Source organism: Telmatherina bonti, assembly GCF_933228915.1.
Source record: "Telmatherina bonti genome assembly, chromosome: 16".
Lineage (NCBI taxonomy): Eukaryota > Metazoa > Chordata > Actinopteri > Atheriniformes > Telmatherinidae > Telmatherina > Telmatherina bonti.
This window is the reverse complement of record NC_136614.1, coordinates 22,590,127-22,603,428: the sequence shown is the minus strand read 5'-3', so window position 1 is coordinate 22,603,428 and position 13,302 is coordinate 22,590,127. Positions and strand designations below refer to the sequence as shown.

General features: G+C 37.9%; 1 protein-coding gene across 1 annotated transcript; it reads left to right on the top strand.

The window, feature by feature from the left end:
* Positions 1 to 1,570: 1,570 nt before the first annotated feature.
* On the top strand, positions 1,571 to 12,005 carry znf513a (zinc finger protein 513a). Its single transcript, XM_079255646.1, has 5 exons — positions 1,571 to 1,661; positions 3,969 to 4,081; positions 5,336 to 5,467; positions 8,684 to 9,463; positions 9,589 to 12,005. The coding sequence occupies exons 2-5, from the start codon at positions 4,042 to 4,044 to the stop codon at positions 10,545 to 10,547; spliced, it is 1,911 nt and encodes a 636-aa protein (XP_079111772.1). The 5' UTR covers positions 1,571 to 1,661; positions 3,969 to 4,041; the 3' UTR covers positions 10,548 to 12,005.
* The last annotated feature ends 1,297 nt before the right edge of the window (positions 12,006 to 13,302 follow it).

The following is a 13,302-nucleotide window of genomic DNA, read 5'->3' as shown; positions in this document are numbered from 1 at the left end:
TATATATGTATATATATATATATATATATATATATATATATATATATATATATATATATATATATATATATATATATATATATATATATATATATATATATAAAACAAAGAAATAATTAAAAAAAAAAAAAAAAACAGAAATGAAGAAATCACCAAGGTAGATGATAGCTTTTCTCTCTCTCTCTCTCTCTCTCTCTCTCTCTCTCTCTCTCTCTCTCTCTCTCTCTCTCTCTCTCTCTCTCTCTCTCTCTATATATATATATATATATATATATATATATATATATATATATAGTACTGTATATAGTACTGTATATATATATATATATATATATATATATATATATATATATATATATATATATATATATATATAGTACTGTATATAGTACTGTATATATATATATATATATATATATATATATATATATATATATATATATAGAGAGAGAGAGAGAGAGAGAGAGAGAGAGAGAGAGAGAGAGAGAGAGAGAGAGAGAGAAAAGCTATCATCTACCTTGGTGATTTCTTCATTTCTGTTTTTTTTTTTTTTTTTTTAATTATTTCTTTGTTTTTATATGAATATTTTGTAAAGTAATTTGGGATTTTTATCTGTAAAAAAGTGCTCTACTCTTTGTCAGGGGGCAAAGCCTAAACTGAGAATGTGTAAAGGAATATACTCTTTAAATTAACACATTTTCAGTCGTCACATTCTCATTTTAGTTACGTTTCTTATAGTGCATATGTATTAGATCACTTAAGCAAGTCTAGTCTTGTCCAGTCCATAATCGTAACATTTAATGCTTTTATTAAAATTAAAATATTAGAACATATTAAGTAAGATATAAAGAAATGGTCAGCTTTCTTTTTAAAAGCTGAAAGCAAGATAATAGATAGACGCTTAATATGTCAGGGTTAAGAAAACTCAGCTTAGCTGCTGAACACTTAAGAACTACAACAACCATAATTCCCCGAGATAAAGCTACCGGAAATCATTGTATGAATCGGAAACAGCTAAGACAGCGTATACAATGGAGTCAAGATCCCGCCAGGAACAACTGCACTTCCAGTATGTAAATTGAGCCTTCATAATAAAACGTACAGTGCAACTCGCATTTTAGGGATTATTAAAGTAACCTTACTTAAGTTAATTATCAAAATACAACATCAACTATATACACATCTGTGAAATAAATACCGTTAACATCCCAATCTGCTTGAATGAAAATGTGACTCAATACACTAAACGGTGTTACATGAATCGATAGTCGAAAAAATTGAATTGGGGAAAAACGATCCTCAGTGCAAATTAACAGACCAAATCACACTGAAAGTGTTTCAAATAGAGATTTTGAAACACAAGTCTGCGGTTTTGTCATTCATTTAGGTTTACCGCCAATAACTTCGTTGATTCCACTTTTATTTTCAAATATTAGGACCGGAAGTGTCTTTATTGTCGCTACCGCTGGATCACAAGCGAATCAGAAAATCAATTAAGTTATGAAAAATACCATTAATTGCCTTTCTTTGTCACCGCAGCTCATGAAGAAATGGCGGATCTCCAGATGTCGGATGTCTGAGGAAAACTATTTTCCACCTAATGGAGAATTTGCTGACGATAACAAACCATTACAGTCGACGGGAATATTTACGTTTTATAGGTAAGTTAGCTTGATAGCTAACGTGTAAAGTTGACATTAGCTGCTCATCTAATTACCTTTTCGGTGATATTTTCTTCTGCGGATCATATTCACTGAAGATGTTATGCATCTGCTTACGTTCAGATGAGTATGCATGTTGATAACCCACTTGCAGGGCTGACTTCATGCAGTTTCTTGAATCATAGCTAGCCATTGATAAGGAAGCCGTATTCTACTGTATCTGATGACTTAATTTGCTAATCGAACTGTCTGATTTTATCATGTATTGCAAGACAAAAGCTAACATGTTAGCCGCTTTGCTCAAGCAGCTTAATGGCTTTTGTTTACAGTGCAGCTAGATCAGGTGAAACCATGCTTTTAGCTTTCAATAGTAGCTCTTTTCCTCCACAATGTGTCCATGCCAGCATGTCCAAATAAGCTGGCATGCTACTAACACTGTTTATAGTAATAAATATAACCTCGGGAAAATATACATGTAGTGAATTAATTCATATAGGTTAATATCACATACAGTATCAAGACGAATTTGCTAATGTTTAAATTGAGCGTTTTCAACTTAATTTTAGGAGTGAGTATAACAAACTGAGGAAACGGTTCAGAAATAGATAAATATATAGATAAAAAATAAGACCAAATGTTGCGCAAAAATCTCATTTTCATAGTCTGTTGTAATGACAACTTTCTCTCATTTCACTGAATAAGAATTTATCTGACTCCTGACTTCAATAAATTCAATCGTCTTTTATGGTACTGTGGACTAGGGATACTTTGGTTTATTAATCATAAAACAACAACAACAACAACAACAAAAAAACCATCATTGTTAAGTAATAGTAAAGATCCCGTCACTTTGTAGAAGTGTTTTAACCTCATAGACAGATCAGCACATCTCACATGCAAAATGAAAACAAAGTTATTCAATGTTGGTGCTGTGATGCTTTGTTTTCCAGCATGGGAGCGTGCCGGAGTGGGAATTTATGGTAGAAGGAAAGTTATTTCCTCCAAAAACTAGATTATGTAATCCTTGTTGGATATTTTTAGTGATAGAAAAAAATGACCAAGGTGTCATTTTGGACAATTTCTTGCCAGCCTGTTAAGCATTTCAACTAAAGATTGCAGTAACAGGAGGAAATAAATGGAGTATGTTTCATCAGCTGGGAAAACCTTCATACTGTGTGTTAAAGTAAAGCTATATGCACACTAACTGGGTTTAATTTTGCCACAGAGTTGTGATGACTTAGGTTGCATTCACTTTACAGTCACATTGTTAAGATGAGAAAGCTGAAAAACTCCAACTTTATTAACGGATAGTTTTGCTGTTAAAACGAAATAATCTTGGTGTGAAATTAGTGCCTTTCTTGTCAGTAACAGGTAGAAGAAACAGTGTTTCATTTAGCATTTATAATCTTTTTCTTTATTTAATTTCTTTTTATAGTGTTATTTGTGTTTTAAGAAAGCAGCTATCCTGTTTAAAAACAACAGCTGGAAGTTAAAAAAAAAAAAAAAAGCTCAACGTTTCTTTTTTTTTTTTTTTCCCTGTTTTTCAAAATTTTCTACTGGGGTTTAAAAACATTTTTGTAAAGTAGTTTACAAAAACAACCTTTCCAAGTCCAGATATAGGTCTTGTAGCCTTTTACATGTATTTTCTATGAGATGAATACCAAGTTAATACATTTTATTGATTTATTATTAACAGAACCAAGATCATTTTCTTGGAATGGCCTTCCTGGTTTCTGTATTTTTTTTTGCTATTTTATTTGATTAAATCAGCATCAAAAAAGAAATAAATTTAAAAACTTGTAAGGAATATTTCTGTGATTTTAAACATTTATAGTGTTAATTAACACATATTGATTTTGATCATTTATCATTATTATTTCTCCTGCAATCATTGGACAAAGAAATACTACATATTTGAAACTGTTTACTTCTATAATTATATGCTCACCTTCCCAAATACATGCTATCTTTGCACCATCTGTAATGCCTTTAATGTTTTATGTAAAACACTTTGCAGTAAAATAGAAGTTCTTCTAGAGGAAGCATTTAATAATGCCCCTCTGCTTGTTCCATTCAAAGTCAAAATGTCTTTACAATTTTGATGCTGCACATGATGAGCCTATAATTACAATAATTTTCCATATTTTGCTTAGCTCTTGTATGCGGTTGCAGTTCCTGTCAATCAGTTGACACTCGCTGTCCCTTCTGCTAGCATTTTACATATTTTGGTCAATTTTACAACCGATCTTTAACAATAGTGTAGCATCAGTCATGTATGTGTAGAGATGCTGAAATAGTTCTCTCCAGCAGATGAGACTGAGCTGATGGTTGCGGAAGTCTGCAACAGGACGTTGGGACAAACGGAGAGGCTGACTGGAAGATGCCAAGAAAAAAACAACAGAATCCACAGCCAGTGAAGTGTAGGTATTCAGAGACCTTCATATTATTGAAAAGGTCAAACATGACTCAGCTACTTGCTTGCCTTGTTTTTTTTTTTTTTTTTTTTTTTTGCCAGATTCATGATAAATGTCTGCCAGCGTTGCCCTGGCTTTTTTGTTATATTTGTTTTTTTTTTTCCCGTGCTTATTTCTTAATGCCAGACAGAGCTATAAAAAGAAAAAGAAGAAAAACAGCTGAAAGGCTTTACATAAATACAGCACTGTAAGTAATAATAAAGTTCCACAGAGTGAAAGTGCAATTTTCTCACTGTGAAGTAAATTTTAGTAAATTGTGTGACTTTAAAGTGTGTATCTATTGTGAAAGCTATAAATGAACTGTTGTGCAGAATATACTTTTTTTTTCTTAGCTTATTTTGGTTTGGTATTCTTTTTCTTAGAGGAAATAATGGCTGTATTATTATTTTAATTCGTTACAGAGATTGTTAAATGCTGCATATACAAGACAGAAATGCTGCAGATATGTAATAGCTACAAGTAGCTTCTATAATGTTGCAACTTGAAAAGTTAAATAGCATATAAAAACGATAAACCAAATGGTATTTACTCTCCTGCGGTTAATGTGTACAGACCAGTAAACCCATTTCCTTGCTAACATACCAGACCTTTTGTTAAAATTGCACTTAATTTCCAGCCATTTATATATCAGTATCTGCTGTGTAAAGATGAAGCCTCAGTGTCTTACTTTCACATATAAAATTACCAGTAGATGGTAGTATAATGCTTTAGCGACTACCAAGAGCTGTTAAGTACCATGTCCTTGAATCCGTCTGAAGGTTTCTCTGAAGCGTGGCAGCTGCTTGGTGGTTGTTTGGATTCCATCAAGCTTAAGAGACCATGTTGTCGGCATCATTAACCGAAACTGCAGTGAAAGCATCACATCTGTCAGCTGTTAGCAGTTCATTTTTGTTTGTCAGAAATTCAAATCACCTTTATTTTTTTAACCTATGTTGCAACCTCTAAACTAATCTCCAAAAACAATATCACAACCACCAGTTGAAGAGTTACGTTGACTAAAATACTTCATGTTGCACTTTTTCAGTGTTTTAAGGCAGCATCTTCATTAGTGTAAATGTGTGCAGTCAGTCTGACAATAAGGTTGTGGTTTCTACTTATAAGTGGACTAAATGTGCACCAAAGGGTGCAGTAATGTCAACATTTTAGGGAAAAATATATACAATTACTAGTCATTAAATCTTTGATTGTCTGTGACCGTAGTGGATTCTGAAGATGGTGTAGCCGTTGAAGCTCCTGAAAATCTCCCGTTAGACACCGACTTCCTTCTAGGACACGACCTTGAGTTTGGTGATCCTGATCATGACAAGATTCTAGGCCTGGAAAAGTTCTCAGGTTTGTAATTAAACATTTTTAGTAAATAAATGTCAAAGGCAATGATATTTCAGTCCTGGATATTTCAGTGACCCTTTTTTTTTTGTTTACAAAGTGCAACAGAAGAAGAAAAAGGGGTGTGTGTTATAAAATGCAGCTAACACAATCAATGCTTTAATGAAATAGCGAGTAACATGCACCGTAGTGGTCTGATTTTATGCTTTAAGTGTGAAGCTTATTTATGGCTCTTCACTGTGGCTGCCTCCTTTTGTCCCAGGGATACATTTTTATTTGACATTATTCACTTCAGCCTGGCAGATACACTGTGATTCTTGTTGTTGCTTCTGAATGAAAGCCTTGCCGTCTTTGATTCATAGCAGAGGCAGAAAAGGCATTAAATAACAACCTTCCTCTCTTGGCATTGATTCGACTCCTGAAGAATTCCACCAATAGAAGTCTTTCCTCTGGAAAAGATCTCTGAGTGTCTGGAAATGGCTTAGATTCATCTTTTTTATAGTCAGATCTCGTGAATGTTTGTCCCTCCATCCACCCGTGCGGCATTTGTGTGAATCTCAAGAGGATTCACTCGCCTTTGAGCATAGACAAACACTGCAGAAATACTCTGCCAAGTCAGGGGAAGCGGCCACGAAGAAATTTAGCATTTTAAGTCGGAACTATAATTTGTTTAGGAGAGTAAATTATGAAGGCCTGCCTGAAGGTTAGTGGATCAAACATGTCGTTGTGTTGACTGAGGCGGAACGCCCCCCCCTATGAATCAGAGATAATGAATGAAAGAACTGTGCTGGTTTACCTGCTGCACGGTAATCTGTGGATCGCCTGTGTGCAGGAAAGCGGTTTGAATCCAGTTAGCACAACACAGTTTGTTTCCATTTAAATGAACGTGGTTCAGTTGTGCCAAATGTTCCCTGACGATGTGTGCAAATGTTCTGCTGATACAGTATGCTTATTTTGATCCTTATTGTGATTCCCACTGTTCCAGCTCTTACTTCCTGCTGTCTCCTTCAACACATGAAAAAAGCCTGCTTAGGATTTCCTAAACAATAGATGTTAAATGCTTCAGATTGAGTCATTTTGTCTTCTTTTTTTTCTTTTTTTTTGTCACCTCAAATATATTCCAGTTTCAAAGTAATTTCTTATTGTGTGATAGCATGTATTAGGGTCATTGGGTGGTTTTCAGCCCAGTGCGCATCAGTTGTAGGCAGAAGTAGAAGTAAAGCAGTTTGAGCAGCTACTCTAGAACCCCTCCATGTCTTCATGATGTGTTAAGTAGTGTTCTTGATTTAGGAGAAAAATGGCCTCTATGATGAAATAGTTTGAATTGCTATTACAGGTGAAGGACTGCATCTGCTTTGACACATGCAGTAACCATAGACTGTATGTAGAAGAGGCAGGAAGCTAGAAATAGCAGGTGGTGTCCTGTCATCTGATGGAGCAAAGCCAAGAATTTCCTTTCAAGTGGTGTGCAGAATTTAAAATGACTTAGGATCAGAACAGCGTTCAGTTTGTGTAGGCGAGCTGCATCATATGTGTCCATATGTGTTCTTAAGAGGTGTTTGAGCAGATTATATATTATTGGTTTCATTACGAACTAGATATGGTTTGATTTTTTTTTTTTTTTTCCTTTTAAAGCAAGTACACTACCACAAAGCCATGCCAGTTCGTCACCTTAAACGTCTCTTCCATTAAGTTTTGGTACTCTATTTCTGTAGTAAACCACAATGTCTTGTATGTGTCTGAATACATGAACACATTGACCAAAAAAATGAAAAAAAAAAAACAAAACAAACAAATAACAAAATGAGAGAAAAACTGAGCTACTTTTTTCCATTGCTGCTTCAAATTGTCTGTAGTAAAGTTCAGTTTTTATTGTTCTTTCTTTACTGAAGCAGACTAAACACTACACTGGCTTTGGGCTTGTAAACACAACAATCACAGTTTTGTTGATGTGGTTGGTCCGTAGAACAAACCCTCAGCCTCTTGATGTAAGCGAAGGCAAAGCATGCTGTGTTCTTTGCTTCTTTCTCTTCATACATTTCATGGGATCTTGCTATTTTCTCGACAAAATGTGTCCGTTAGCTTTCTTAGCTTTTTACCGAAGTCAGAAGTTTTTACTTTGTCAGCGCTGAGATGTAGTCCTCTTATGCCGCAGTGACTGAAATCGAACAACCAGCTTGTATTTCCCAGCTTGCTCTTTGTCAGATTGAGTGATCTGAAAAATGGAAAAGTAAAAAAAGGAAGCAAGAAACTAATATTATATGAGGGTCATAAAAATAGGACCATTACCATCAAGGACACCATTATAAGAAGGCCTTTATTCATCATCATCATCATCATCATCTCCTGCCTCTGTTCCCACTACCATTATCATTTCCCCATCATCATCATCATCATCATCATCATCATCATCATCATCACTGCCACCATCATCATCTTCTGCCCTCATCATCATTATCATCATCATCCGAAGCAGCAGCCTCACCATTATAGTCATCATCATTACCATTAGGCTTGGTAATCATCCATGAGGGGTTCCATGGGACAGGATAAAAGGGCAGTCTCAACTCGCGTCTTCATCACACTCCGTGTCAGCATGTGGGAAGGAAGGTGGTCTCCATCTTCCTCCTTCCTCCTCAAAAGCAGCAACCACAGCCGGCGATTCCTGTCTGTTAAAGTGTTAACGCTTTGCTTTCTACTTTTTTGTCTTTCCTTTATCTGAAACGGTCTCTTGGCCTGACTGGCAGCACTGTGAGTAACAGCTGGAACACTTTATTTGGGTTTTCTGGGTTTTTTTTTTAATTTTTTTTTTTTATATTTTAAGGAAAAGAGGCTTTTTGTATTGAAGACATTGGGATGTGTTTTGACTGGCATTTCTCTCTCTCTACATGGGTGTATATGTATGTATCACAAGTTTGTGAAGGAACAATTTGAATCATTGACATTGTAAATCAATATTTAATGTAATTTTCTAAAACTCAGGTTTATGCTGGTATTTTTCTAAATGGCACTTAATCGTGGTACTTTCCAGTGATAATTCCTGCCCTTTCCTCTCAGCCAATCCCAGTGCTGCTCTACAGTTTATTGGATTATTTGATGTTTTACTCTGTTTACCTGTTTTAACTTTGCATTAGTTGTTGCCTGTGAATTTATTGGATTTCCGTTCGTTGATGCTGCACTCACACAGCCATTATAATGCTTCTGTTTGTCTTTCCTGCGCAGAAGTAGCTGCTGAAATCGGTTTCTCTGTGTATCCTCTGGCTGATGAGGAGAGTTCTACGTACAGCCGGCTCAGTATGGAAAGCGAGACGGATAACTCACGTAGTACAACCGACAACGGAAGGGAAGAAGAGGGCAGAGCAGCCCAGTCTGAACCCAGTTTTCCTCCTTACCTGTCGTGCAGGGGCTGCGGACAGCTCCGTGACGAACCTCTCGGACCTGGCATAGACCTGGTTGGTCCATACTGCCTTCGGTGTTGCAAAGCCTCCAGGGAAGCGAAAAACACAGACTTCTGCTCACCTTTTGGGAGCACGTGTGGGGTTCGTTCAGGTTCGCAGATTTGCCCCGATTCCCAGATTGATTGTGAAGGCTTGGGAAACGGAGTGGGCGAGAAGACACTGCCAGCTGAGGACAAGTTAGCCAAACAGCACTCGTGTCACCTCTGCGGCTTCTCTTCACGTTACGCCAACCACGTGAAGCGTCACATGAAGACGCACAACGGGGAGAAGCCCTTTAACTGCCCCCTGTGCACTTACGCATCGGCCCAGCTGGTGAACCTGCAGAGACACCTGCGCATTCACACGGGGGAAAAACCCTACAAATGTGAAAGCTGCACTTTTGCCTGCAGTTCCCTTGGCAACCTGAAGAGGCACCAGCGCATGCATGTATCTCCTCCTGCTAGCATGGGACCTGAGGGCTCACCACGACCTTCCAGTGGCCAAAACAACCTGAGAAGGCCTGTGAGTGGACAGAGACCTACTGAGGACGTGTCTGGTGCTGCAGGTAAGCCCACTTCTATGTTTTTTGTCTAAATTTTGCCTTTAAATTGCCGTTACTCCCTGTACTGAGATGAGGGGGGAAAACAAAGTTTGAGATCTTAATATTTCACTTTTTAATGTCGTTTGAAGTCTCAGAAATCGCAAGGCCGACCTCCAACCTCAGCTTGGGAGGCCAGAACAGTGACTACCTATCGGCCTTTAATGGCTTAAAAGGAGCATCGCCGCCACCCATACCCGCCTCGAATCCGGCTCCCGGACACCCTCCTCCACCACTGCTGGAGATGTCAGGCAGCAGTAGCAGCAGGACCGCAAGAGGAGGCGCAGCAGACGGGGCCCCCCTCCCTCCGTCACTCTTTCCTTTTACCTGCCGGCTGTGCGGCGTCGTGCTGGAGGACGAGGACGGTTCCTCGGCTCAGATTTGTGCCAAGTGTACCCTTGAAATGCTGACGAAAGACTCGTCGTCATCTCCCAACAGCCCCGGTGAGCGCAGTGACAAGGTTTACACTTGCGCCGCCTGCCCCTTCCTCACACACTACCCTAACCACCTGGCACGCCACATGAAGACTCACAGCGGTGAGAAACCATACAAGTGCCCACAGTGCGACTACGCTTCAGCGCACTTTGACAACCTCAAGCGGCACCACAGAGTGCACACTGGAGAGAAACCTTACAAGTGTCATTTGTGCGATTACGCTTGCGGGAACTTGGCCAACCTAAAGCGGCATCAGCGCGTGCACTCGGGCGCCAAGCCTTTCCAGTGCGCCGTCTGTAGTTACAGCTGCAACCAGAGCATGAACCTGAAGCGGCACATGCTCCGACACACTGGGGAAAAGCCGTACAAGTGTCAGGAGTGCGGCTACACCACCGGACACTGGGACAACTACAAAAGACACCAGAAGAAGCACGGCCTGGCAACAGACGGCTGGGTGAAGGTTCCGATGACTGGTAACGACGAAGAGGAGGACATGAGGAAAGGGATGGGAACTGGCGTTCAGTCGCATCGAAAAGAAGCAGGCGTTGATATGCAGTACATGCCGAGGGAAGGGGGTCAGGCAATACACCCGTGCTACAAACTTGAGATTTCATAAATAACTGAGCAAATCTAAGCTACCAGCAACTCGTTCTTTTATTTTTTATGTTTGTTTTTTTTCCCCCACAGAGCCTTTTTCTAGTTTTAATGTGTGTGTTCTTTCAGTGTTACGTCTGATATCTTCTGAGGCTGCTAATTGTTCAGATGTAGAATCTGGCACAAGTCAAAATAAACCTTGTTCTGAATATTTTGATGCCTTTTTTCTTTTTTTTTTTTTTTTAAGGTTCAGTGAAGTGGATGACTTGGTCTTTGACTCAGTTTTATTTTTCAGGACATGCTGATTTGTTCTCCTGTGAAAATCTTCTCTCTGATGTAACACATTTCACAGTCGCACTATGTGTCAGGAAAGATGCTGCCAAATAATCCTAATTTCATATATCCCAACTTTTAAAGCTACACTGTGTAGATCAGCGACAGTTTTGTAATACACAACAAAGATATATTGTTTTTAATCACACATCAAATCTTTTTATTTTATACTTAAAAAACAATATTTTTCCCTCACACACACATTTACCACTTTACCTGTGATTTGCTCTATTGGGCTTTGAATATAATTTTTATTTTTTTTACAACTACACAGTGCATCTTTAAACAGCGTTTGGTCCTTGACAGAGCCGTATTGTGCTCTGTTAACTCCAGAACGCAAGCTCTGGTAATGCCTTCCGATTAATGTATGTATTACTATAAAAGTGTTATTTAATAGTACCGGAATTGTTTGTAGACTTTGACAGACTAAAAATATGAGTAAATTAATCAACATTAACTTCATTTAAGAAGAAAAAAACTGTGTTTAACCTATATTGTTCTTTTTGTCAGACTACTCTGAACTCTTGGATTTGTAATGGTTACATGTTGGAAAGGAAATTGTTCAACACTGAATTTGCATGTAAAAGCAAGTTCCTGGTCCATCTGCAGTCTTAAGAGTGGTATTTTGGTTTTGAAAAATATAAGCACAGTCATGCACAGCTGTATGTTGGGAGGTTTAACAAATGGAAAACAGCAAAATGCTTCTTGTTTGTGATTCAGGAGAGACTTGATGTCTGTAATGAAACGTCCCTACATAAACTTGTACTCCCCACTTATCAGTCATTTTTAACGTTTTGCATCTCGTATACCTTTTGGCTTTTTTTCTGAAGCATTTTAAAGGGAGACTGTTGAACCACTTCTGTTTTTAATCCTGTTTACTGTGAAATTGGCCCTTTTTTCTAACTTGGGGGGGAAAAATGTATCACTATAGCATGTCAGTGTGTAATGGTTGTTTTTTTTGTTTTTTGTTTTTTTTCCTCAAATGTGGCTGTAATACACTGCTTGGATTGCATTTTATGTGTGAAGTGTCATTTAGTTGCCATGGTGAGAAAAGTAACTAATGTAAATTGACTCTTTGTGAAAAGACTATTATATGCAAGTTAGACATTTTCCAGGTTGCCAACTTGCTGTCACCATGGAGCATCCATCCCACAAACTGGTACAGCCATCCTGCAAGTTGCCATTTGTGTCTTTATGCAGTTTCTAATAAATGCCTTAAGTGAGGAGGTTGAAATAAACACATGGAATTGATTTCAGGGGATGTAAGGAGTCGTACATTTGTGACATTTTCCCGTACAGATCAACAGTAAACCAACTGATTCGAAGAAACATGACCAAACCAGCGTGAAATCTTTTGGTAAAGCCACCGTGTGCTGTCCTGACCTTAATTGGAAAAGTCTGAAACTTGACAGACAAGATGCCAGAAAATCTGACTAAAATCTTCAATCGATGTTCAAATTGTCTGGAGATCTGACTGAAAGCCACGTTATTTACATGTGATATTACCTCTGCTGTACACTTAACTAAACAGCATGGTTTCTGGATAATATAAAGGGGATAGTTGTTTAAAAAATGTTTTGGAGTGTCACAGAGGTGACTGAATATATCACAATACAACAGCAAAGTTGGATCGATTTTCTAATAGTATATTGACTCAGCACAGATGTGCAAGTCATGCTGAGCATTGTGTGTTGACAAACTGATAACCAGTTGATATGTAAACAATTAAGGCTTTGTAAGGTGTGTCATGTGATTGGTACTTTTATTTAAAATATATATTCAGCTAAAAACCCAAAGGAGAGGTCAGGTGGCCACTTCTTTTCCTCCAGGCTAAAAGATTTTACTTAACATGCAGGGGTAACTTTTCAAAGAACACAATGTCCGTCATCAACAAAAGCTCCTCTATTTATGTTCATTAGTCATAACTGTGATATTTAGCAGAAATGCCGGAGCTTTGAAAGTTCATCTAACAATATTCCATCACAAATCTGTGGTTGTTCAGTGCAGCCTGAGCTCTAAAGCTGCTGCAGCAGTGGGAGCACAACTAAACGCTGACTGGAATTAAGCATTAAATGAAAAACAACACAGTCATTTGAATGTCGGAGTTTATTTTAGCATCATGATAAACAGAGCAGACGCTGACTTTACCACTAAAATCAAAGTGAACATTAGTGGGATGAATCAAGTCAGTACAATGTTCATTAAATGACATTTACTTTCAAAGTGTTTCAAATTGATGCTGATGGAAAAACTGCACTTTTAGGTGTGATTTGGCACCTACGCATCTACTAACACCTCAAACCTGCAGCATTGTGTATTTCTGTACTGACATTAACTAAGAAAATAAAAAATTAACTAGTTGCGTCCACATCTACCTTCTTACTGTAAAAGCGAATGAATTAAGACGAGTCACAGCAGTGAAAGAACGAGAAATTTACATTAAC